This window comes from Emydura macquarii, unplaced genomic scaffold (genome assembly GCF_026122565.2).
Source record: "Emydura macquarii macquarii isolate MOO-44397 ecotype Brisbane River unplaced genomic scaffold, CSIRO-AGI_Emac_v2 contig_2473, whole genome shotgun sequence".
Taxonomy (NCBI): Eukaryota; Metazoa; Chordata; order Testudines; family Chelidae; genus Emydura; species Emydura macquarii.
In genome coordinates this window covers 5,887,392-5,914,805 of record NW_027132610.1, presented here as the reverse complement: position 1 = coordinate 5,914,805, position 27,414 = coordinate 5,887,392, and the positions used below count along the sequence as shown (strand labels likewise).

Genomic DNA, 27,414 nt, shown 5'->3' with positions numbered 1-27,414 from the left:
GGGACACTGTCAGGATGTCCTGGCTAACCCCTTCATCTAGCTTAAAATGGCTTATTTCCTGGAAACCTCTGGGCTGGATTCCTGGCGTGACTTAACTCGAGACAATAGTAACACAGATTAAGATGTCACTAACGCTCTCCCTCTTCAGGAGTGAGTTACCAATGGGTCAGATCTATCTGCATCTGCTCAACTAATGGAGCAGAATCTGATAGTGGAGGATGAGGTTGTGACACCTCTATTCCTTCTTCCTGTCATGCAGATGATTACCAATCTGAACAACATCATCTATGAAGGCACCTAGACCCATTGGGGTCTCTACTCTGGCCAGTTCATAAGAATGGCTATACTGGGTCAGACCAAAGGGCCATCTAATCCAATATCCTGTCTTCTTCTTTGACCTCATCCTATAAACCCCATCAAAACTGAAATAACTGAACCACCTCATTCCATTCTGAGTCCAACATGAGACAGTGGAAGTGAGCTGCATAGGAAGTAACTGTGCCTGACCCCCATTGGAGTTTCCACAGGGTGGTCTTAGTGGAGAGGACATGGTTGGGGTTGAGGAGGTTATCATCAGCTGTTGGAAAGCATCCCAATTGGGTGTCATCGGATTGCAGGCTTTCAACAGGAGGGAGACCCAATCCAACCACTCCCCAATCAGCAAGTGACTCCCAGGCCTACCTTGCTGTGGTTGGAAAAATATGTCTGCAGTTGAAGCAAGAACAAGAGGTGGCACTGATTCATGAAGCCATGGAATTTGAAGCAGATCCCATCAAAGTGTTATCTGTATGGGGTTGATGTCCTGCAACACCTGATTTTCAGTGCCCAGCTGCACATTCTGTGCTTGCAATTCTCAGCTGTTTGCCAGGAGATGAATCACCGGCTTGTGCAGCGCCAATGCCCTTAGGGTAAGGGGAACTCTTCTAGGTCCATCCTCAGCTGGGCCCACCCTGTGGACTTAGAGTGGTCCAAAAAAACTGTGAGGACTGGGGCATGGGCAGTCAGGCTTAGCAGATGGAATCAGGAGACAGAAACTGGAACCCAAGTTCAGAGCTGGAACCTGAATCAGGAGTCAAGACAAAGTCAAGCCGGAGTCAGAGTTAGGGATAGGGTGGAGGAGCAGGGACATGGAGTGAGGCAAGAAAGCAGGAACTGGGAGTGGAGGAGGATCTGGGATAAGGAGGGCAGGAAAAGGTTGTGAGGCAGGAACCAGGAACAGGAAGGAAGATAGGGTTCAGCAGTCAGGCTAGTAGACAAGGTCCAAAGTGGCAGCCAGTCAGAAATTCTTCTAGTTGATTAGGCAACTTCCTGTGTCTCCCTCTGGCTTGAATACTATGCCTGAGCCAATCGGCAGAGCCAGAAGTCTCTACCAATCAGGAACTTCATAGGTGGACCCCTTGGTTTGCTAGAGCTCCACTAGCCCCCTCCTCCAATGGTTCTGGTGAGCTACCATGTGGCAGCCATAATCCGAGTATTGCGTGGAGACCTGCTGGTCTCCCAGTTCCTTACAGTGTAGTCATACCAGTGTCAAATATAGAGGAATAATAACCTCTCTACTTGAGATTCCCATTTATTCATCCAAGGAACACATTAGCCCTTTTGGTCCCAGCAACACAGTGGGAGTTCATGTTCAGCAGATTATCCATCATGATCCCTACCTCCTTTTCAGAGTCACTGCTGCCCAGGATAGAGTCCCCCATCCTGTAAATAAGGCCTTCACTCCTTATGCCTAGATGTATGATTTTACATATGGCTGTATTAAAACACTCATTTACTTGTGCCCAGTTTATCAAATAACCCAGATCACTCCATATCAATAACCTGTCCTCTTTGTTATTTACCACGTCCCCAATTTTTTTGCCACCTTCAAACGTTATCAGTACTGATTTTATATTTTCTTCCAGTTTATTGATAAAATTATTAAATAGAATAGGGCCAGGAACCAATCTCTGCAGGACCCCCTAGAACAATGGTTCTCAACATGTGGCCCATGGGCTGCCTGCGGTACAATCAGCACACATCTGCAGCCCATGCAACATCCTCAGGGCCATATAAGTAGTATTGGATGCGGCCCGCATAACATACAGTGGCCAACAATGGTAAACAGATTAAGAACCAATGCCCTAGAAACACACTAGCATAATGATGATTTCTTGTTTACAATTCACTTTAAGATCTTTGATCTGTGCTTATGGATTTCACTGACTTATTTGAAGACAAGAGACAAGATCTACTATAATATCCCTCCCTTTCCCCTTCTAATACCTCCTTCTCCCACTGCCCCCTTACCAACAATGAAGTTGCTCATCTCTCTACTTCTATGACTCCTGCCACATGCCCCCCGGCCTCATCCCTTCCGACTATTAGTCTCCTGACACCACTCTCAGCCTTTCTTATCCCTCCTCCTCAACCTTTTGTTATCACCTGGCCAGTTCCCCCCATAATACAGGTATGCCCTGGTTTCCTCCATCGTCAATAAAGCTATTTCTGACTTCGTGTGCACCTCCACCTCTATCTCATTTACAACCATTGTCTTGGGGTTTTTCTATGGAAAATCAAGTGCAGAGCAGGAAACAATATCAGTGATATATTAGGGAGCACTCTTGCTGGAGTATCTAAATTGAGTAACAGTGGCTTTGCATAATCTAGTCATGAACAAAATTCTGTAGGGAATTTTTAGTGTGAAGTAGCAGGGTTCACAAGACAGACAGGGAGCAGAACATCAGTGCACCGTAGATATACACCCCAGCTTGCCTCACACTAACTTTTTTTGCTGGGACCCCCTTTGCAAATATTTCAGGCTGTGATGACCCCCCTACCAAAAGTTATAGCAAATTACTGTACATACTCAGAGAAGCACTGAATGAAGCATGTAATCATTATCACTACAGTCAAAGGTGCTGAACCCTTTCAAAAAGCAACAGTTTTCAGGAGTAAATATATGGACATTTAAGAAACACATTTTCTGGAAAAAAAAAATAGACAATAGGATACAGTTTGGGGAGCTGGAAGCCTTTTCCAGTGATTGTGGCAATGATCATAACATTGTCCAAGGATTGTGGCTTTATACACATATATATACAAATTAGTATCTTGACACCTAATGTGAGGGATGTTGCTGCTTTGAAGCACACCATTTTTTCAATCATAGCTCCAGGAAACCGAGGCAGATCCTTAAATAGTCTTCCACAATCGGTTTTGCCCAATATTTATTCTTTAAGAATGTCAAAGCTGAGAAACCAGATTTGCATAAGTGGTGGTGGTTGGGAGAAGCACTTCACTTGCTGTAGTTGAAATTTGGGGATAGTCTGCTTCAAGGGAAACCCAGAAGTCAGCCAGAAGCTGGGCTTAGAATCACTGCTTCAGAAAGGAATCACAAAAGATGTCAATCAATTTATCTTGAGTTTTCATGGTGAGATTTTAATTTGGAGATAATCGATAGATGAATGGATTTCTTAGCCAGTTAAATGTGGATAGGTCACAAACAGCAACATATTCAAAAGCTGGGCTCGGTGTATAGAGAGATGTTCACCTTTGGGTTCTTTTATATCCATCATTGGATGACATTTTCAGGAGATTGTTCAGCATTAATGTGATGGAGTGTACTTGTCCCACACTGGAGACGAAGGGGTTAAGTCAATACTCCTGGCAGCAAAAGTAACGCCTCCTCGCCGTGGCTGGGCATACTCCAACTGCCGCTTCAGTATAAATGGGAGCAGCCCAGCTCACCCTGGGTGGGACACTGAGGTGGAATGATGTGTGGTGGAGGCTCCTGTAGACTTCCCATGGAAGCTGAATTCACAGGTGGCTACTCCTGACAAAGGAGCCAGAAACCCCAAAGATGCCTGGGCAGAGACTTCAGGAATCGGGGTAGGAAGTGGCCCAGGGGGAGGGCTACTTATTGGACCATCAAGAAGCAGCATGTTTTGACCAGATCCCTGCTAACAGAGTGGCACTCACAGGTCACTAACAGGGCCATGGGCTGGGACCTGGTAGAGCAGAGAAGGGCCGGGTCCCCTACCCTGGCTGCCACCCATCCCCAGGTGGCGGTCCCTTTCATTCTGGCTGTTAGGCCATGCTACCCTGAAGACTGGGGTCATGCTATTGACTGTGGCCCTTTGACTGTGCTGCCCCAAAGGCCAGGGAGCCCCCAGTGGCTCTAGCCACTCGACCATGCTGCCCCAAAGGCAGGGATGACCTTACTGACTAGGGCCAGTAGGCCATCTAGCCCTGAACAAAAGGGCAGCTATTGACTGTAATCCTTAGGACATGCTACCCCAAAGGCAAGGGGAGCTCCACTGGCTCTGGACGCTAGGCCACCTAGCCCTGAACATAAGGGCCGCCATTGACCCTGGCCGTTAAGCTGCACCGCCCCAAAGGCAGGGGCTGCTCCAGTGACATAAGGTCATGCCACCTCTAAGGCAGGGGAGGCTCCATTGACTTGGGCCACTAGGCCACTCTGTGCTGAGGCTGAGGGCAGCCAGCCAGACTTAACTGTGGGGCCATGGGGCCCATACCCTGCCCCCCACAGGAGACGGGGTGTCTGTGCCCTGCGACAATTGAAAACATTTGAAATATTTTGTTGTCACTTGTGTAACGGTAGCTCCATTACTTCCATGTTGCTGCTGGTAGCGATGCTGCCTTCAGAGCTGGGCAACCAGAGAGTAGTGGTTCCTGTACCCCCCCACCCGCCAGTTCCCCCTTTCTCCAGTAGTGTCCTCTATTTTGGAACTTGAAATATGGTGGCCCTAGCAAAGGATAAAGGTTATCGCAGTATTTGTTGTGATCTCACGACCCGCTACAATAGCCTTGTGACCTCCTTTTGGGTCAGGACCCCCAGTTTGAGAAACGCTGCACTAACAGTTTGTCTAGACAAGCCTCAAGATTTCTTCATTGAGCTTCAATTGGATAATATATTTTCATTTCCTTTCATAAACCGAAATTTAGTCTTGCTATGTGCTATTTTACCCCAGATGCGGCTGTGCTTTGAAGTACTATATGATCCTTTTGGATTAAAATACTTACACAAATTTAAGAACACCAAAATCAGAATTTACTACAAAGGCACAGGGTGTGACATCATACTGAAGTTGCAGTTGTATTTTGCACTTAAAATGGGTTCAAATCTTTGTTTTGTATGAAAAATACAACATATCCTCTCCAAACTCACAGCATTTACCCTTTTGAAAACAGAATGAATTTTCTGAGAAGTTACAAGTAAATGCATTAATTATTTTGAGTTAAAACTAAAGACTTGGTCCTTTAAAAATGTAGCATCTCTGATGGTCTTTTCTTTGTCCTGGATGAACTTAACAATAGAATAGCACAGACTCTTAAAACTTTCCATATAGTTTAAATTAATTTAATTTTGTGTATAGGCTATATTTGAATAAATTAGGTTGTAATTAAGCTAAGTCATTGATTGTTATATTTAACTGTTATGATATTATAGGCTTGTCACCGGCTCCTGGTGTGGTCTTTCAAGGGGGTCTCTGCTGCTACTGACTGGTCTCCCCTTAGTTTGCCCTGGTCAGGGAAATTCTTGAATCCTCACTTCTAACTGAGTTTAGCAGTCTGCTTCAGTCTCTTGGCTGTGTTCATGGAGGCATTCTGGTGCAGGGGTGTCCCTTTGTTGTCCCAGGCCTTTTTACCTCTCCTTCCTTCTCTGTACTCTGCCCTTTATAGCAGCCCTTGTTTCCTCTATTGGCTGCAGCTGTTGGTACCTGCCTCCATGACTGGCAGCTGTGGCAGCTGTGTGACTGTGTGGTCAAGCTTCTTGACTGAAAACAGAAGAGGCTCTCCTCCCCTTTCTGTGTATGCTCAGTATGCGGTTCATAGACCCCATTACAAGGCTACAGTCAGACTCAGTCAACAGCTCAGATAACACTTATGTGGAGACATTGTGACAGGTAACTTAACCAATCACCACCTTTTCTTCACAGCTAATTTGCATGCAACAATTCTATTGACTGTAATGACTCGGTGGTTGTACAGAGATTGGGCACATGTAAGAATTCTCATTGGTAGATTATTTGACCCAACTGTTACTGTCTTTAGAGACTCCAAGTGTTCATACTAACTTGGTATCAGTGCCTAAAACACTCACTGTGGCATTTCTGTCTTGGCTGTACTCTGCACTGAAGCAGCACTGTTTGGGGAACTGAAGGAGCACTGCTGAGGGAACTCAAAGCATAGTGACACTGGGATTCAGGGACTGCACGTCTCACTAACATTGCTTTAAATCAATAAGTCAATTGCAAATTAAGGTCCAGATACACCAGTATGAACTAGTTGTTTTGTGTTATCATGTAAAACATCTATAAATATGGTTTAACTGGCTAGTGCAACGTGGCTGCTTTATGTTGCTTTCAGGTACTGGTGAATCCAGACTTAAAAGTAAAATTTTTAAAAAGTGCTTTATGATAGATACTATATAATGTATCTTCAAATCCATTCGAAATATCACATGGTAACATCCTCTCTACATAAGAAGCCCAGTGTTTGTACTAAATTTTTAATAATATTTAAAAATGAAGGACATTCCCAGATAAAAAGGATGTTAAAAATGGAGTTAGATTGAGTATATATCAGTAATTTACAGGTTCAAAAAAAAAAAAAAATTATGGTGATTTTGTAACTACCCCTAAATCAAGCATTATAAATTCTGGAAATTCAGACCCAAGGTTACACTTAAAAGAAATCGAAACGTATTGAGGTAAGAAATGCATGGTTAAGGCACCCAAACACTCTTACACTGTAGTGCCGGGAGGGGGAAAAATTCTAATTTCTTTTAAAAAATCAGCTTAGTTTTGATGGATCCTGATTCAATTGCATTAATCACTACAGTATGGGTATTGCATGACATCACTATTTTCTGAACAAGATAAGTTTGAGTTACATATAGGAACTAAAAGTTACATACTTTTTTTTAAAAAAAAAGATGTGTTTACAACAAGCTGAACCTATAAAAGTTCTTTCATGCTTAAACTGATATCCATTATTTTAACCATATATGTAAACACAGTTGTGGAAAAAAAATAAAAAACAAAAGAAGTGCCATATGACAGTATATCCCATACATACCTTTGACAGCTCCATTCCAGGTCCACACTGTTTGCAGAGGATACAGTTTCCAGCATGGTCCCTGAACTCCTGTTCTCTACAATCCCCCGTTTCACAAATTACTTTACTCAACTTAAAAAGAAGAAAAAAATCAGATAGTTAAAAAAAAATAGCAATAACACTTTACAGTTAATCTGGACATTTACATCTAGGCCAAATAACTGATTTCAATCCAATCTTTTAAAATGAATTCAAATAGAATATATACTCATCTACTTTAACCCAACACAAATCTTATTACTTAAAAGTACCTATAAATTATATTAAAATAATAATTTCTTATTTTAAATTCACTTTGAGAAAAGGTCTTTTCTGTAAACAGGATTGTTCAGTTCACGCCATCCCCCTGGAAATCTCTTTCTAGAATACGGCCAAAATTTTCAAATACAGGTGTGTAATGCTGGGCTCCTAAATTCATATTTAGATACCTAAATTAGTGGCCTGATTTTCAAAAGTGCTGAGCACCCCACAGCTCCCACTGATTTCAATGGGACTTGTGGGTGACCAGTATATTTGAAAATAAGTCAGGTGACTTATTTAGGTGTCTAACTACAGATTTAGGTCCTAACTTTAGGCACACATTTTTGAAAATTTTGGCGTATATTTTCATACCTCTAATTTGTTCTAAATAGCAAGAGTGGGTTTCTGTTATTTAAACCATCTATATATTTTTGTTTTGTAATCTGGGAAGAAGACTAGAATCTATATATTTAAGTATATATATTTTAAAGAGATTTTCAATGGGACCCAGAGTTTAGGATGAACACTTAAAAAAAAAAAAAAAAAAAAAAAAAAAAGAAAAATGTATTTCTCTTGATTTGTACTAATATTCACACACAATTAATGTCTACCTTCCATGATTTCTAAGTACAGCTTCTGACCAACTAGAAAATAAGGTTCTGATTATGCAATCTGCAACACAAGCAAAAACACCAATACAAAGTCTCAGTAAAATCAGTGAGACCTTGCAGAGGTGCAAGGGTCTCCATGAGCAAATCCTACTACAGCATCAAACTCAGTAAATTTAACATGCTGTCTCAAGCACACACACACACACTTTTTTGATTACATGACTAAGGCTCTGCTAATCACTTTCATCAAAAGCACATTTTGGTAGTCAGTCTAGTTCCAAGTGGAAGGGCATCTACATTACAAAAGTCACACAATTGCCACTAAATTATCACCCTGTTTCGTGGTTTCAGACGAAAGGCCAAAGCATGAATCTGTTATGGAGACTGAACTACCTTTATTCCTACAGATTGTCTCTCTGGGTCAGAGCTGAGGCACATGGACATGGCAGTGGAAGTTACTGTTGCTGTCGCTGCTTTCTGGATAAATAAAGTACTTCAGATGCTTTAAATCCAGCACCTCGCTTTGAGGGGTGATCCATGATGTACTCATGGGTAACCCTGGGGATCTTGCCTCTACCTTCTTCCAGTCATTAGACTGGCATGTTGCACAAGAACTAAATTCACACATGTTTTATTCTATCCAATCAAACCCTCCTTCATATGGGCATGTTTAGACATAGATGGTGGATTTTTTGGAGAGCAGGGGAGCAGAAGAGCAGGATGGAAAGAAGTGGCACAGGTAATTTGAATTGAGTAATTTTTAAACTGGAAGACTGTATAACTAATTGTCATTGACTTTGCCTTAAACTGATATGCTCAAAATACTGCATTCTATATAGTAGTCGTTGTATTAAAATATGTAACTTACTCCACTTCATAAGTTTATGCAATTATTTTCCAACATTCATGACGAAGAAAAGGAAATGCTCATTATTTACTTACCAAACACACTAACAGGAGTAATAACACCTTCACTATTTTATCTTGTCTTTGTAATCCTTCACTGTCCATTTCTTAAGAGTTAAACCTCTTTCCCTTATGAAGAACTAAATCAAAAGAAAAAAAAGGAAATTTTAATTGCCAAATTGAACAATGAATTTACTCTGAATGTACAGTAGAATCTCAGTTACAGGAATGGAGGTTGTTCGTAACGCTGAACAAAATGTTACGGCTCTTTCAAAAGTTTACAACTGAACACTGACTTAATACAGCTTTGAAACTTTACTATGCAGAAGAAAAATGCTGCTTTTCCGTTATTTTTTTTAGTAGTTTATTTTTAACACAGTACTGTACTGTATCTTTTTCTCTTTTTTTTGTCTCTGCTGCTGCCTGATTGTGTACTTCCAGTTCCAAATAAGAAGTATAGTTGACTGGTCAATTCATAACTCTGAGATTCTACTGTACCATTTACGTAAAACTCAGCATTTTTTATATTTTAGTGTGCTGAAATAGATATTTGTCAACATTGCTCAAATGTTTCAGATAAATAATTCCTAAAATATGAATAATAAAATAAATAATTCCTAATTTATAAACTGTGGTTTGTTTGCTTGTTTTAAATGAGTGGCTATATAGACAAAAGGTGATGTATCATTTCAATTTCTATGCAAATTTTTCCATTCACTTTCAACAGGTACAGAATAATATGATATTGCTGTTCAACTGCGGCTGGAGAACATCAAGATGCACTGACATAACTGTGTTCCAGTGCATGAAGTTGACTTGAAGTCTGCTGCATACCTGGAAGATGCAAAGCTCACTAAAGTCAATGGGATTCCTTCTCTGGACTTTGCATCACATTCTAAGTAACTGTTATTGCAAAAATTCATAATCCGTGATCAATTTGGTCACATCAGCTATATTTCAGTACACCACTGTTTCAGAAAATGGATTACAAGAAGAGCGAGGAAAGACAAGTCATAAGTCTTGTTGAATACGTTTTCAGGAGGAACAGAAATCTGAAAGGAAGGGGTAGAGTAGGATAGGGACATAGGTGGCTCTAGGTATTGCATTTAAGCTTTTAGCAGCTGATATTAAAACAGGCTTATGATTTGCACATCCACAAAAGTTTTTGGTGAAAAGACAACTGGGAACAATTTTTTTGTTTCTGAGTTTGGTAGCCAAATAGAAATATAAATTGAGTTTGCAGTGCAAAAATCTATATTGCAGCATACAAAGATTCAGAGTATAAATGTACTATGTATAATTTGTTATTCTGTAAATACAAATGAGCAAGAATTAATACCAATTTGCCTTTCTTACTCTAGTGCACTGTAACACTATTCCTTTCAGCTATTTGAAATGGAAATTGATACAAAGCTTTAAACAAAGAAACTAAATTATGTTTAAAAGCAAAATTATTGTAAAGAGAAGTTCAGTGAGATTTTGCATTTAGGAGTAGAAATAACTGACAAATGAGAGGAGAGAGGACAAAATACAGATGAAAGAGTTTGAAAATCAGGAATAGTTGCAAAGTATGTGTTACAATACTAGTACTGTCAGTTAAAACAGCTTTTGGTTTTGGGGAAACAATTTAATCACACAATTGTATAAAGTATCTGAAAAATATGTATGTACAAGTAATTTGTATACCAATGTTAGGAGTCTGGGTAACACTCAAGAGAAATTGGAAATTCTTGTTGAAGAAATTTGCTATAATTGGTATTACTGAAACCTGGTAGGATGATTTTTCATGATTAGAATGTTAAAATCACTGTTCAGGAAGGATAGAGTGGGTAAAAGAGATGGGGGAGGGACTCTACTTTAAAGACACCATTACTTGTTCTAGAGTTATTGATAACTCAGAACCACAGGATGTTGAATGTTTATGGATCAATGTGCTAACTAACAAAGCCCAAGAGGGAATACTGGTGAGGGTCTGTTATAGACAATTAAACTAAACTAGAGACTATGAGTTACTCGTTAAGCACCTGTCTGTAATATGTGGAAACTAAAACTGTGTTATGATGCACTTCAATATGGGAGACATAAGCTGAAAGTCTCATGCAGCCAGTAGTAAAACATTAGTAAAGTTTCTGAACATTATAGATTTTAATTTTCTAACACAAAAGAAATTACACTCAACTTGAGGTAACTCTTGTGGACTTCATTATGATTGACAAAGATTAATTAATCATTGGACTAGAAGTTGGTGGTTGCCTAGGGATCATTCTCTGTTAACACTCAATATAGGCGAATAGAGAGGACTGTCTCAGTATAAATACCTGGTGCTTCAAAAGGACTAATTTCCCAAAATCAATTAAAATTATCAGCAAAATTGATTGGGAGGAAAAATGTACACAGAAATATGTGAATGGAAATTGGGAGTTCTATAGGAAGAGTTTATTAAATGGACAAAAAGCCATGATTCCACAATCAAGACAACGTTGGCTAAAAGTCTCTCCTGGTTCAGAAGAGACGTGAAGGCTGTAACAGATAATTCAATAAGGATATTGCAATGAAATTGCTGTAAGTTTAAGTATCTTTGGAGTCCATTGTATTAAATGCAAAGGTTATGTATTAGTGTGGGCTGGGATTGTATGCAACCTCACTAGGTGGATAGATGTAATGATGTGAGCCCTCAGAAGTGTTATGAACTTCAAAGGACTACACTGAATAATGTGCCAGACAAGAACTGACTTTTGGGACAAATGGTGTCCAGTGGTTTGCCTGGGGAATCTCGAAGGGCAGGTAAATGCAAATTCCCCACCTCTAGATATGCAAAAACCCAGTCTTTTGAAAGTATGCCCTGAGGAGAGGACCATTATCTGATGATTACTTGTTCCTGGAGTCTCAAGGCCCAAGTTTTATAAAGGAAAGACTAATCTATTTATGGATGTGCTGTTTCTGAACTAAAGCTGTTATCAACCACAGAAAAGCCATTAGGAGGGGAGGTATTGAAGGCCTGACTCCTACAAGAGTCCTTGTTGGAGTTGGTGGGCATCTCTCATAAGCTTATTAGCATGCTGGTAGGTTCTTTGACTGAAAGATTACAGAGAAAACATATTAAAAACATTTTAGGAATAAGTGTGCTTGCTTATAAAGAGCTGTGTGGTAACTTGCTAATGGAATTACAGCTGTACATACCCTTCAGAGAGAACACAAAGTAAAGATGCTGGCCTGTTTACATAGTCTGGTTTGTTGGAAATATCATGATATAGACAAGGAATTGTGCATCCTGAAAACATTCCCATAAGGAGATAGAGACTTGGGTCTCTGCCCAAGAGAGGTGACAGCTGAGGAGCCGGGAGCCTAGAGTAAGTGCTTTTTAGGGAGTAAGGAGGGGAAATACAAGTGCACTTGCTCTGAATTATAACAAAGGCATCAATTAGAAGACTAATATATCACAAATGCAAAAAGAGGGAAATAGATAGTAATCAATATAAATTAGAAGTTATGAACTGTAGAAAATTAATATGGGAAGCTAAAGCAACCAGAGAAAAAGCATGGCTGATAGGGCTAATAAGAAAGAGGGGTTTTTTTTGTTGTTGTTGTTTTTTTTAATATAATAGGAAAAAAAGAAATCCTAGCAATGGTATAGGTTAATTACTAGTTGGAGACGGTAAAACTGTTAATAATGATGCAGAAATGGCACAAGTGTTCAATAAATATTTCTGTTCTGTATTTTGAAAGAAGAAGAATGATGTAAGTACATCATATTAGGATGACAGAGGATATGAGGATTACAGCCCATTAGTAATGGAGGAGGATGTTTACTTCTCTGCGGGATAAACATTTTAAAAATCAGCAGGTTTGGATAACTTTAACCCAAGAGTTCTAAAAGAGTTAGCTAAAGAAATCTCTGGTCTGCCAATGTTAATTTTTAATAAATCTTGGAATACCAGGGAAAGTTCAAAAGACTGGAAGAGTGCTAATGTTGTGCCAAAGTTCAAAATGTGTAAGGGGGATGACCCAGGTAACTGTAGGCTGATTAGCCTGATATAAATTCCAGGCAAAATAATGGAAAAGCTGATACGAGAATCAATGTATAAAGCATTAAAGGAGAGGAATATTATTAATGTCAGTCAGCTTGGTGTTATGGAAAATATGGCCAAACAAACCTATTTAAATCTTTGATGAGATCACAGGTATGGAGGATAAAGGTAACTGCACAGATATAATATACTTAGACATTTAAGTTAGTACTTCACAACATTCTAATTTGAAAAAATAGCAATTTACAATAAGAATAGAGCAGGGTGGATAAAAAAATAATTAAAAAAGTAAAAATCAGATTTTTAAATTTTATTAGTTAAATTATCTTAAGTTTTTTTCTTTTTTAAAAGTAAACCTGTTTAAAAAGAAATCTGATTTTAATACAAAATACGTTAAGGCCTAAGCCTGTTAGGATCTCTTAAAAATTGTAATAAAAATAAATATGCTGAATCCATGAGTCTCTATCAAAAACTTTGAGTTACATGCTGCTTTTCTATATAAACAATGAGGGGGAAAACATCTAACTTTTGAGGTCCAGCTTTGTAAATATGGCACAATATGTCAGAGGATAAGCAACTCAACATGAGCTCCCAGTGAATGCTGTGGCAAAAAGGACAAATGTGATCCTTGGATGTATAACCAGAGAAGTAACAAATAGGAGGAGTGAAGCAGGTAATATTACCTCTGTATATGGCACTGGTGAGACCAATACTGGAATACTGCATACAGTTCTTGTGTCCACATTTTAAAAAGGATATTGAAAAATGAAGGGGGGTATAGAAAAGAGCCACAAAATTCCTTACAGAGAGGTGATTTGGTTACAGTGTGTAAGTACCTTTACAGGGGGAAATACCTGTATACTAAAGGGTTCTTATGTCTCCTCTAAATTAAAGAAGAATCAATGGCTAGCAAGTGAAGTCCGACAACTTCGTATTAGACACAAATTATTAAGTTTCAAATCAAGACTGGATGCCTTTCTGGAAGAAATGCTTTAGCCAAACATGTTATTTGGCTCAATACAGAGTAACTGGATGAAATTTAAGTGACCTGTGATACATAGGTCAGACTAGATGATTTAATGGTCCCATCTAGCTTGAAACCCTATGAATGTGGGTTTTTTTATTATACAGGTAAATTAAACAAAAAATTAAGGAAACAATAGTATGTATACTTTAAGATCACCATTGTATTCTTTGAAATCAATAATATGAGTGAACTCCTGAGCCCACTGAAGTCAATGGCAAAATTTATATTGGCTTCATTAGGGGCAGAATTTAACTCTAGTCCATTTTCTGGCATCAAAAATTCACATTCTCATAGAAGAAAATTAAATACATTATATATTTTCTTTAATGCTAAAAAGGCAAGAAAGCATTAAGTAAAGCAATTAATAATAATTTGAAGTAAACAAATTGATAGCTTTTTAAATTGCTTTGATTTGTCTGTTCAATTATTATTTGATTAGTAAATTATGTGCATTTATACCATTTTGTCTATTCCTCAGTAATGCATTTTGTTTGACAAGAGGTAAACAAAATATAATATGAACATAATTAGGAATCTATAACACACTAAATAGTAATCTCCATAATCGCAACATTATCACAAAGTTCAAAAATAAGATTTTTTCATTTCACATTTTTTTCTTTAAAAAGTTAAAATTAGCAATTGTTTTGAGAAAATATTTACTTTGGTCTAAGAGTTGTTTCATTGTGAAAATAGGTCTGCGAAATGTCAAAACAAGTTTTAAAGTGTAAAATTGTTGTTTTGATAACTATTTTCACACTTCTATATAAATGATCTTGCTGAAGTGTACTAAACCTAATGACCCCAAATATGAAGCTGTGGCATAATCTAAACAGTCTGGATAGTTTTTCAGAGCAAGTCACTTAAATTCTTCTTTAGTTTTCCATAACTTAAGAACAGCTTGATTTATTATTCACCAGATGCAGCACTTGCTATAGGTAACAGTTTTACTGCAATAAAACTATATTAACTTTGTGAAATGAAGCTCTATTCATATTATACATTTTTTCCAATATGCAATAACCTGAAACTTTAATAGTGTTAAAATCAGTTGGCTAACATGTAATTTATTAAAACTAGTGTTGAAATAAAGCCAATGATATAAATACATTTTGACTATTATAATGTAATACTATAATCACAAGTGGATTAAAAACAAATGTCAATCCTTAAAAACAGATGGCAGAGACTAATCATCAGTACAGAAAATTGTATTGTAAAGACTGACAGTAACCTTTCATTTCTGATACCTTCCTGTATCTTAACTTTCACAGTCACTGTGTTCCTTTAAATATTATCGTATTACAGCATATTGCTTGCAGGTTTTTAGAACCTAAATAAGCATATAGAAGTGCACACTGTACTAAAATGACACATTTTTGTTAGCTTAAGTGTGGAAATGTTTTTCTTATTGCACCAGTGAAATATTTTCTATTGAAAAAAACCTCCACTACCTTTATAAATCTGTTGCCAAACCCAACACCTTCAAATATCAGGAGTTCCAAAATGTTACAATTCAACATCAAGTTCCAAAAACCAAGTGTTTTTGAATGGGCATCTAACTATCATAGACATTCACAAGTCATCTACATGTTTTGCTGTACCATAGTTGACTGATTGGTTGCATCATTTATGAACTGAACAATCTTCGAGTTTTTCTCAGCTTTAAAAATGACAAATCATCAAAAGGATATCTGGGTTTAAGTTATAAATAAATATAAGAACTTGCAAAAGAAACTTGTGAAGTTTAATATCCAGATGTTCACAACACTCAGGCAGGCTTAATAGGTGCAAAAGCTATTCAAATCTTTTCAGCAGACATGTAAGACTGTGGTTTTATATCATGCAATTATTTAAGTTAATGTCCCAATTCCTCTAAAACAAAATCCCAGGACAGAAATCAGTTCTTACATGTAAGAAGCAGAACAATCAGAGTACAACATAAGAGTTCTGTACAAGAGTAGAGAGTAATAAAATTTCACTGCTCATGCTGAAATGTAAATAAAAATAATCCAAGGGGTTGAGGTACACTAATAACTGACTCACCTGGAACCAAGTCTTGAAAGAGACATAACTGTGCCAGCTGCACGTTTCCTGTTTCTGTCTCAAATTTGAAAGAGCTGCTTAAAAAGCAGACACTGCAATACTTAATAACAGGTTGCCATTGGGCAAATTTGTTTTCTCTTGGTATCAACTTGGCATTACATTGATGTCATCTGTACACCAGCCAATTATTGTATGTGTGTTGAAAGTCACAAGTCACTAAAGAATGTTTCTCCAAGTCTTAAGTGAGTGCCCCGAAATATTAGTTCAACAGATTTGGAGATTTTCCACATCTCCCTTAGACACCACTACTACTTAGATATCAACCACATTAAGTTTTTTTATTTATGAAAATAAGGACATTTGAAAATGATGGCTTAGGTTACTAATTTCAAAGAATAATTCCATGTGCAAATGCATGGTGATATATTAACCCAAACTATATTAGGAAATCAAGGGCCATACGTTGCATTCAATTTGTAAAAGAACTCCCATAAATATTAATTAACACAGTTTTATGACCATATATAACCCATATTATATACACATGCCTTCTCATACGTGGTGAGTGTGATATATAATAAAATTAAAGAACCATGTGATAAATTTATCATGCACATTACACTGTCCCACCTGTCTCTGTCCAATAATTCCTTGTCCCAAAATTTATTCTAACATTCTGCTCTTAACATTTCACTGAAATATTTCTTCCCTCTGCTCCTAAATGTAGAATTTCACCAACAAAACGCCAGACTGCAACTCAGGATTGGCAAGATTAAGTTCTGGCCCCGTAACAGGCTTTCCATGCATAAAAGTATCATGACTTTTAAGCTGATAACGTGGCCTGGGGAGTCCGGTAAAGGGGATTTTATACCATAGCAACAGAAGAGTCCCAACTTCTCATCATTCACAGATTTGCCAAATGTCAAACATACCCACTTAACACTCATACATGCAAGCTATTCCTCATGCATTCTGCTGGGCTCTGGGCAACAAGTTTGGGGTGCAGTTTATCCTGCCCATCACCTCAGACCACTATGACATCTGCTCAGCAGGCAGCCTCTCTGCCTCCCTTTCTGATTGCTCTCTACTCTTCATGCCAATTCTCAACCACAGAGCTGGAAGGAGATAGAATTAGCAGAATCAGTGCCTTGCAGAATCAGGAAAGGTAAGCAAAGGGAAAGTGGGGGCAGAAGCAAGGGGATAAAAAGAACCTATTGTGGGGACAAGAGCTAACGGACAAAAGATAGGGATAAGGACTAACAGGAGGGAAGGGACTAATGGAGCTTGTGCCACTGCCTCATCCTCCCCCCTCTCCTTTGTTTCCTACCACTCAGCAACCTCACTTCCCTCAGATTCCCCTGGTTACTTTTTGCTTCTCACAAGTCTTCCCCTCACTTATTATGAAGGATGCAAAGAATAAGGTCCTGCCTGGCCACACCTGCCCCCTCTGCTCCAGGGAAACGTGTGAGAAATCTGGTATCTATCAGATATCAGTCACTACAACTAAATCAACAAAATGTTAGTTAATTACATGTTTTGCATAAAATGTCACACATGGAGCTACACAGAACTTGGCAGCCATGCATTCACTTCTGCCTCTGTGAAGGCCTCGGATATTGGACCTTAAAATTATGATATTATTATATCTAGAAAATGCTATTTTTGGCAATATTTAGAGGTTTTTTCACATGAATTGTGAAGCATTTTTCTCCCCCTGAGCACTGTATGCTGGATTCATATTTAACAAAGGCACCTCTAAAAAGGTGCCATAATTTTTAAACTTTCTAAAATATTCCTAAAACAGGATCTATCCATAATGTCGTATTTATAGAATACATCATAGTTAAGTGTGGCATAAAGGTTTTATCATCATGAGTTGGAGCTGAACTGTATCATTCACTCTTGGCTTTGCTACTTGTGAATGATGTGGCCAACCCAAATACATGCTGATAAAACTATTATACTAGCACATCATCTATGTTCTAAAACTAAACAATTCCAAGACTAACATCAGTTATTCTTTTAAGGAAATCTTTGAGTCAAAAAAGCACAAAATGATGAAGCTTTGTCTATAACTACATCAAAAGAGAGAACTTTTGGGGCCAGACTCTTCCTCTTACAAGCAATCCCAATTCCACTGAAGTCTATTGAACTGCTTATGTGAGTAATTATTACTCACATGTTTCAGGATCAGGCCTGTAGCAGCATGTAATATTGCTGCATGTTTAACGTATCTCACTCTTCAATTTCTACAAGAAATTACTTTGCTGAGTAAAATCTTATATTAGAACTTCAATTGTGGGTACTTATGAATGCATTTCAGTACAAATATTCAAGTACAATAAAATATGGAAAGGTCTATATGATGCTCTTATGTTCCATTTATATTACTGTACATTGCTGGCTCTTTCATCAAGATTACTTCAGAAGTATTCTGCTATGTTAAAACACTCAATATTTAACTTTATGATTATTGTACCTATCTAAAAAAATTACAAGAGCTGCTTTTATGTACTACTGGACTTTCAAAAGGTCCTACTGTGTTACATTGAACCAGACCATTTTTGAAAGGTTTGGGATAGGATGGAACATTTTAAATGGCATAGGACTGGATTGGTATGGTCAGCCTTCTCCTATATTAGGACTGGAACTGGCAAATACAGAATAAAAGGAATCAGTTATACTTAAAAAACTGATGTAAGGTAAGTGGGGAAAAAGATCAGTAAAATTAAATAATTATCTCCTTAGTCAACAATCCAAACTACTAACATTTTAAAGTGGTAGAGAGTAAATCATTTACTAATAGAGTACAATTCTCTGAAATAAAATGTGATAAACAATCATACAAAATAAACATATTCCCACTTCTATAAATCTTGCTTATATAATGAAAAGCTTCCTGTTTATATATATATGAAGTTGTCTTAAAATGTGATAAAAGTGAAACTGTACTTGACTAAGATTACCTAGTAATTACCCAGCTTGTTCACAGACCTGAATAAATCTGTTGTTTTGTTCATATTTAATGCAACTGGACCTTTTGTTAATGCAATAAAACCATTCATGTGAAAGATTTACTGTACAGTAAATGTACAGTAAATGTAGAAATGTTAAGGGTGTAGAACAGCTTCCATATGAGGAGAGATTAAAAAGACAGGGACTATTCTATAAAATCATGAATGGTATGGAGAAAGTGAATAAGGAAGGACAGATTAGCTAAGGGTTATTCTGTCTTCTTTAAATAACCAAAAAGTTTTCAAAAGAACACTATTTTGTATTTTCATCTTCCACCTCCCACCCAGCCAAGAAAGAATATGCCAGTTTCTGTCCTATTATTCCTTACCCCCAAATTATTTCAAGTAAATACTGATGTACTAAACTTTTTAAAATGAAACATTCTCATGAAAAATAAGACATCTTTCAGAAACAATTTGCTTTCAGTACATCTCTCTCCAATGCTGGTCAAAATCCCTTTGTCTGCTTTCGAGAAGCAGCTCTTAGCTATTGAGATCTGCATGCAGGGCTGAGCTCATAGCTACTACACATTATCTATCATGAGCCTTTGTATTTTGCTTGGCACCTTACACATAAATTGTGAAGCGCTTCTGGATGTAAGCTAGGAGGGGTTAGAGCTGGATACATTATGGGACGGATCAAATGAAGTGAAACACACAAAAACAGCACGTTTCAGGAGGAAGGCTGTTTCCATCACTTCTAGCGCTGTCTCCCCTTGAAATGCAAGTGCTGCTGTTGGTGCAGCAACGCAGGCAGGATCACGGCAACAGCATGATGAGGGGAGCCGGGAGAGTGAAGGCATCGGGACACGCCAGGGGCTCTCGGGACTCACTGCTCCCAGGAGCACCTAACTCCAGGCAAGGCCACTGCACAACATAGGGCAGCCGCCCGGAGCTGGGGAACTGGAGAGTCACTCAAGACACTCGGCTCGCAGCCCTTTGCCCCCAGCTCCAACCTACTCCCACCCAGCCCCAGGCCCCCCGCCGTCCCTGCTCCAAGTTTCAAACCGACCCAGCCCCAAGCCCCGCCGCTGCCCCGTCCCTGCTGCTACCCGCCCCAGCCTCCTCCTGTCCGCACTCCGCTCCGCTCCGCTCCCCGGAGGGGGGAGGGCGTCTAGCCGCACAGGTCGCTTTCACACACCTGCCGCCGCGAGGGTCCCGCACCGAGTCAGCTCGCTCCCCTCAGCCGCCGCCGCCTCTGCCCAGCGCTCTCTCCGCTCTCCCGTAGCCTAGGCAACAGCCCGCCGCTTCCCCTCCCTTCCCGCAGGCTGGGCTCGAGTACCGTCAGGTGACCCGGGTCAGCCAATCAGCCACCCCGGCAGCACGTGAGGTCTCAGGAGCATGCGCTCCGGAGCGGGGACCGGCGCTGCCGAGGTAGGAGGGAGAACTTAAAAGCTGCGAGGGTCAGGGCAGGCCGGAGCGGTGGCGGTTGGGCAGGCTCCGGTGGGTTTCCTGTGGGTCCGCTTCCGCACGTGCGTTTCGGCCAAGAACGCTTCCCAGCGGCAGGGAAAGGGGGACGCGTCGGTAGCGCGCGAGCTCCGGGCCCTTGGCGCGGCGCCTCGTTTTGGGATTGGAGGCGCCTCAGGCTGCGAGCGAGGCACCCCTGCCGGGCACGGCGGTGGGCGGTGCTGGGGGTGACGGGCTTTGAGACCAGTCGGGCCTGGCCGTTTTCTGCCTGTCAAGTGTCCCGGTCCGCTTCGCCTTCCCCAGGTCTCCCGAAACGCCCGGATAGCTGATTAGCATCCCAGCCGGCACGGCCTTTGGGGTGAAGGGAGGCCTGGCTGGCTGTGGGGAGCCGTCGGCAGGGGAAAGGTGGCACTGCCGCGTGAGGCGCGAAGAAACTGTCTCCAGGGCAGAGACTCTGGTGCCTGGAGAGAGGCGCGGCTAATCAAACCACTAGGGACTCGGGTAGCAAAATGATCCTAGGATGGAGTCCGCCTGCTCGTGATTGAACTCGACCAGTGTCCTCATTTTGCTAGGGGAGCACTCCGTTGAGTTCTCTTCGGGATATGCTGTAATGAGGCTAGATGACTTATTGGTGTATTTTCACTCAACTCGTCAAAAGCCAGGGTTCGTATGTGCTGCACCACATGCAGCCTGTTGATTTAGCATCAAGTGATTAGACTTTGGGAGCAGCAGCTGAATTGGGGTTCACTGATTTAACTTAGTATACATCCTCCAACTTCTAAGCACTGTGTCCTTTCTCACTAAAAATGCTCATTGCTTCAGGAGAGCAGTGGAGTGGGGAAAGATGTTTCCACCTCGTAGCTCTTTCTCCACACAGTGCAACCTCCTTTTCCTCCTTCCCATGTTTTTATTTTATTTTTTCCATGTCCTGAAATTTAAAATACTACAGAATTCAATAAAAACAACGAGAGACCTGTAGCCCCTTAAAGATGAACAAATCTCTGCAGGCATGAGCTTTTGTGGGCTGCAACCCATTTCATCAGATGCATGAAGTCCTCTTCATGCATCTGACAAACTGTGTTGCAGCCCATGAAAGGTTATGCCTGCAGAGATTTGTTCATCTTTAAGGGGCTACGGGACTCTGGTTGTTCTTGCTGTATACAGACTAACATACTACCCCGCTGGAACTTTTCAGAATTCAGTTAGTTACCACAGTAGTGGAAGAACAACATAAAAATACATTGCTAAATGTAATGCAGCCCCTTGCATACAATATTCCATTTACAGGTAAACTGAAAGGGCCTGATTCTCCTTTCATGTACCCTGGTGTAAATCAATAACTTTGTTGTAGTCAGTGGCATTTCACCTATGATGAAATAGTCTGAGATGAGAATCAGGCTCAAATACTTTCTCTGTTAGTACTTGATTTCAAGGCTCTTTGTTTCTAATGAATCAGTTGATGAAATCACTAAAATTTAACAGAGCAGAGGGTGAATACAAATTCACTGGAAATGGATTTTGAGATTGAGTCAAAAAATTCAATGAGTAATAGGAATTTTAGATAGCTAATCACTATATTTCAGTAATAAGGATTTTTTTCAAGTCCTCCAAAACAGGTATAATTAATGCCTAGCTCTTATTTATGTATGCAATGTGGTTGTAGCTGTATTGGTCCTTGTATATTAGCGAGACAAGGTGAATGAGGTAATATCTTTTATTGGACCAACTTCTGTTGGAGAGAGAGTCAAGCTTTCAAGTTCCTTTCCCAGACCTGAAGAAGAGCTCTATGTGGCTTGAAAGCTTGTCTCTCTCACCAACAAAAGTTAGTCCAATAAAAGATACTACCTCACCCACCTTAGTGCTTATTTAGCAGTTTTCATCCATAGAACTCAAACTTTAGAGCTTATAATGGTGTAAAATAGAGTTCTTTCACTAATCATGTACTTGACTGTATGATAAAGAAAAAGAGAATGTAATGTATTCAGTTGGGTCATAGGAGGTAAATGGTTCCAACAAGAATAAGTAGTTTATTCATTTTTAAAATGTACTTGAACAATTTTATAATTAATTAAAAAAGTGCCTAATAAGGATTACTTTTTTTTAAGCACCCTTAACAGAGGGAACACTGTAGGAGGCCGGAATTTTTATAAAGAGTGACATACTATAGTACAACCATGGTGCATCTGTTGTGAGTGACAGCTGTTGCAGTGTACTGAGAATTCTACATCCTCCTGCTATTTACAGACAGCTGTTAAAAGTATGTTATCTGTTTTGTGTTGACATCCGTGATTCCTCACAACCGGAGATTCAGATATTTATTTCAAAGTAATATACTTGGAAAATATGCTAAAAAAGCATCCCAGAGATCTGAAAAAGTTGATAAACCCTGAGAATTACCATATAAAAATGTATTAAGTCTGTCATTATACGGTGCTCCCATTGAGAAAGTTACAGCATTTGCATTGAGGGCAACACACAGACCATAATATTGAATACTCAGATCCCATCATCCACTTTTTAAATATCATTGATTTTTCCTATGAACATAAAATGGATGAGTCAATTCCATGCACATTGTGGAATGTGGAAAATTGGAAACATTTTAAATGATGTGATGTTTGATCAATATTTTAAAAAATGCTAGTTCTTTCATGAAAGGTAATAAACAGGCTCAATGCACAGTAGCTAATGTGGTAACAAAAACGGTAGAAGCAGATTCTGTTGTAGAGAAGGCACAGGGGAAACAATTGGGAAGTAATTTGCGTTGGCCCTTTTGATAAGACAAAGTTGCATGACATATCTGTAAAATTGTGCAGCAATAGGAAATTATGACAATTCAACTGAACTACCAGATAGATCTACATTTGTTATGACAGCTTCTGGAAACTGATGTCAGTATAGCCCTGCAGTGTCTTTTGATATTCTTAACTATTACAAATATCAAAATGTTCATGACATCTAAAACAATCGGTGGAAATGGATCAATAGTGCTAATCCAGAATTGCTCAAGACTGTTTAATTAGTATTTACATGAGTCCTCCTCTAGCCAGATTTGCTTAAAAAAAGCACTGTGAACTCTTTGTACAGATTAAATCTGAGGATTAATCAGTGTTTATACAGTGCTTTGTAAATGTTAAAGCCCTAAAAATACCAAGCATTGTTATTTATTATTAAATCTTTAAAAGCCAGATGCATGAAAGGCTAAACTATTATAGTGTTGCTTTTTAAAGTAACTAAATTGCTGGGTTTTTTTTCCTTGTACTTTGATATCTCCCACTGCGCTATCACTTTTTAGTGCTCATTTTGCTGTATGCATGCATTTATTTTCCAGTTTAATTAGCTTGAAATGTATCTGTGTTTAACAATTGGGCAAGATTACTTAAAAACCCTGGCATCTTTTGGCATAAGTGAAAAATCTGATGTCCAAAATGCAATGTTAGGGCTCGAATACTGCAAAGGTACTTATGTTGAGTAAGTTTTACTCACATTAGCAGTCCTGTTGACTTCTGTAGGATTGCTCATGTGAGAAAATTACTCACATAAGTGTTTGCAGGATCAGGCCGTTATGGTGATTTTACTTATATTTAGTTCATAATACACTAAAATAACTTTTGATTTATGACGTGAACTAAAACCAATGAAATACAGTAGTTCTTGTACATCTTTCTTAGTACTTGACAGCAAATAGATGCAAGTTTTGAAACTTTCTTCCAAAAGTAATAGGTAATACAAGTCAATAAAATAACAAGAAGTGGGGAAAAGAGTGATTAAAAAAAAAAGATGTCTAGTCAGTAGAATAAAACAGGAAACACATCTTTAAGCATACTCAAAATAATTAAGACAATAATTGTTTTTTTCTAAATAACAACATATACTGCATTTTTACCCTAGCTGTGTCTTTAATAATACTTTTTCCTGACAACATATTAATCATATAATGCTAATTGCCTTCCTTATAATGTAATGGACTCTCTAAAAGGAATGTGAATTTAATTGGTTATGTGGGAAGTCAATTATAGTTGAAATCAGGCCTGGTTGATCCATGATTGACTTATTAAAATCTCCGGATAATTGAAAAAAGTAAAATGTACTTTATATATGTAGTCTAGAATAGCTTGTTGTTTTTTAATTTGGAATGAAATGAAGTTTGCAGACTGCTACAGATTAATGAAGCCTGACTGCATATTTTTAAAATGTACTGATAATTTTATCTTTTCTTACCTAAATTTATCCAGGATGGGAAAAATAGTTCTGCATATTACTGTAGTTGCATATAAATTGCTAGCTAAGTATAAAGATTTCTATTTGATGTTTAATAGGTTGATAAACTTTTACTGCCCTTTTTTGACATCCTTTTTGCTGAATGTTCAATATATCATGATTTATGTTGGCTCTATTTGTCATCTGCAGTTTTGTAGTAAAATGCTGTACTCAGGGTGGATAAACTTTAAATTAAGGTGTTCAAATAGACATTTAGGGTCTCAAAAGACCTCAGCAGTTGAATGCTGAACTCCTTTGAAAATCTGGCCCTTCATTAGATGCATTAGTGAGAGTTCATCTCCTGTTTAAAAATCTAGTTCCACTGTGGGAACTGAGCATTTGCAAATTTGGCCTGAACTTACCTAAATTCTAGCCCTTAAATATGCTAGTGCATGTTATATAATTATTAAATACCATGAATGGATATTCCTCAAACATATTAAAACAATTGGTGGTTGTTTTTTAAAATCACACAGTAATTGATTAAATTTAAACATGAATTTGGAGACCTGAATATAAAAAACTAGGGGTGAAAGCCTGGCTTCATTCAGTGGAAAAAGTCTCATTGATTTCACTGGAGCCAGGATTTCACTGTAGATGTGGTTAATATTTTACAAAAAATGCCTTAAAGGAAGCTAATGTCAGACTAAGGTGTTATTTGTATCAGCAAGTATGTGGGAGAATCTACATAGTTCTTCTAATTTTTAAATGCTAAAATGAACAACTTTGCATTTAAAAATGTCATTACATTTACAAATCAAGATATTATAGTTAAAACATACCTGTTATTGCAAAATTTATCCTGAGTCTGCAACTATTACAACTAAAAGTATTGCTTGGAGAATGCATAATATACAGGGATAACAAATGGACTGGGGGAAGAATAAAGTATGCATGGTATGCAAGAGTCCTAGTAATAATAACAGACATAATCTGTTTTTATATTAATTTAAAAAATCTGTAATGTACTTCGAAGTCCCACAACCTTTGTATTAAATAAATATAAATTTACAAAGCAAAAGACAGACTACAATCTCTGCAGTATAAAGTGGTTTACACCAAGAATATTAGTTGAAATTGATTTAATTTTGTTTAGATCTCTGATTTTGTATCTGTTGGGTTGCTTGTCTTTAATAAAACTTTGCATAATAGATTTTTCAAATAAAAATACTGCATAAACTACTTACTGCAGTCTAACATAGGTCTGTATATTTTAAACTGTGTACATTTCAGTTTTACATTCTAATATAAACTAGCTTTGTCAGTTTTTTGAAAAATCCTGCAATAAAAGATTGTAATGAAATACTAAAAGCAGTACCTGCTATATGCTGAAGTTTTTCCAATAGCCAACCTTTCTGTAACTTAATTTCACACTGCCAGAGCCTCAGTATTAACTGCTTTTACCTTACCTCCTTTAAAAAAAAAAAGTATGTCAGCACAAGCCCAGACAAAACTCCAAATCCAGGAAAATAAAATTAACCATGCAGATCAAAGGCAGAGGAACAGGGAGACCAAATGCCTGTAATCTGATCAGTGATCAGTTGCCATACATCAAAGGCAGTGCTTTGGAGAGGAAAAACAGCTCTCTTTTCAGCAGGTAGTTGTACTCTTAAATTCTGCCTTCCAATCTTAAATTCTTTTGTTTAAAAATGGATCACTTTAGTTCTCCCCTGCCCTCCCCCTTTTTGTGATAGGAGAATGTACATGATTCTTACATGCTTAGAGTTGAGTGGCTGGATCTGTAGCTTTTTCAGTTCCCAAGCTATGTTGTGGATTGTGTGTTGGAAGCTTTCCTCAGTGCCAGCGGGTTCCGCTTTATCCCTTTCATCTCACTGAACTGCAGATCCCATGACATCATTCAATGCCGTGGGACTGGTTAGAGAGCTATAATACAGCCTGTGGGGGAATACAGCTAAAGAGACTAGCAACAAAAGTTTGCATGATTTCTAACAAGGTTAGTCCATTGTGAGAAGCACAAGGCTTTTTTTTTTAAAGTTTATCTCCAAATTTCCTCCCAAGAAGGAATGCTAGAAGCTTTTTTGTGTGATAAGATTCCTGATAATTTTCAAATGAGCATTAGCTTTGAAAAACAACGCGATTTTCCACAATGGCCTGGCTGTCAAACACACAGGGCGATTTATTACAGCTGCCAAGCAATTACCAAAAAAAAAAAAAAAAACCCCACCAAAAAAACGCCTACACACATTACTTGTGATGGAAAAATTTTGTGCAAGAGAGATCTTAAAATTTTCTAACAACTTGCTTCATTGCTGAAACTCCAAGTTGAGAAGACTATTCATCCTATTGTAAACTAGAATTTACCTTTTTGGATTGGTAGCAGTGAGTCTAATGATGAGACCAGGCACTAATTCCTGGGTTCTCTTCCTCACTGCTAGTTATTGTGTGACCTTGTGCAAATCATTTAAACACTCTGGGCCTGATTCAACTGTGCCTCGTGGCTCCTTTATGTAAAGGAGCCCAAAAGCTGCCATGAGTGTCCTCCAATAAACTCTCTGGATATAGGAGCAGTTGCTGACATGTATACAATCAAAGTAGTCACCTTTACACCTTCAGCACAGGGAGGATTGTTGTGGGATGGAGGGGTATAGCCAAGATTTTACTGCACCCTGGCTATTTCTAGCTATTGGAATGGTCCATAGGGACCATTGACAGCCACGTGAAAGTAGGGCAGTGTCTACACTATAAATGTTACGGTGGTAGTAACATTGGGAGCTGCTGTAGTGCTGTAATGT

At 38.6% G+C, this 27,414-nt stretch overlaps 1 protein-coding gene across 3 annotated transcripts in view; it reads right to left on the bottom strand.

Moving 5' to 3' along the window:
• TNFRSF19 (TNF receptor superfamily member 19) overlaps positions 1-26,486 on the bottom strand; it is a 114,897-nt gene extending 88,411 nt beyond the window's left edge. The window contains exons 1-4 of one of the 3 annotated variants that reach the window (XM_067562876.1): positions 26,377-26,486; positions 25,980-26,073; positions 8,916-9,019; positions 7,084-7,194 (exon numbers count right to left, since the gene is read on the bottom strand). In XM_067562876.1, the coding sequence (XP_067418977.1) occupies positions 7,084-7,194; positions 8,916-8,984 (180 nt within the window). In that variant the 5' untranslated portion in view covers positions 8,985-9,019; positions 25,980-26,073; positions 26,377-26,486. Of the gene's footprint in view, positions 1-7,083; positions 7,195-8,915; positions 9,020-20,135; positions 20,272-25,979; positions 26,109-26,376 lie in introns of those variants that run through there. The other 2 variants (XM_067562877.1, XM_067562875.1) reach the window with 2 other exon arrangements.
• Between the last annotated feature and the right edge of the window lie 928 nt (positions 26,487-27,414).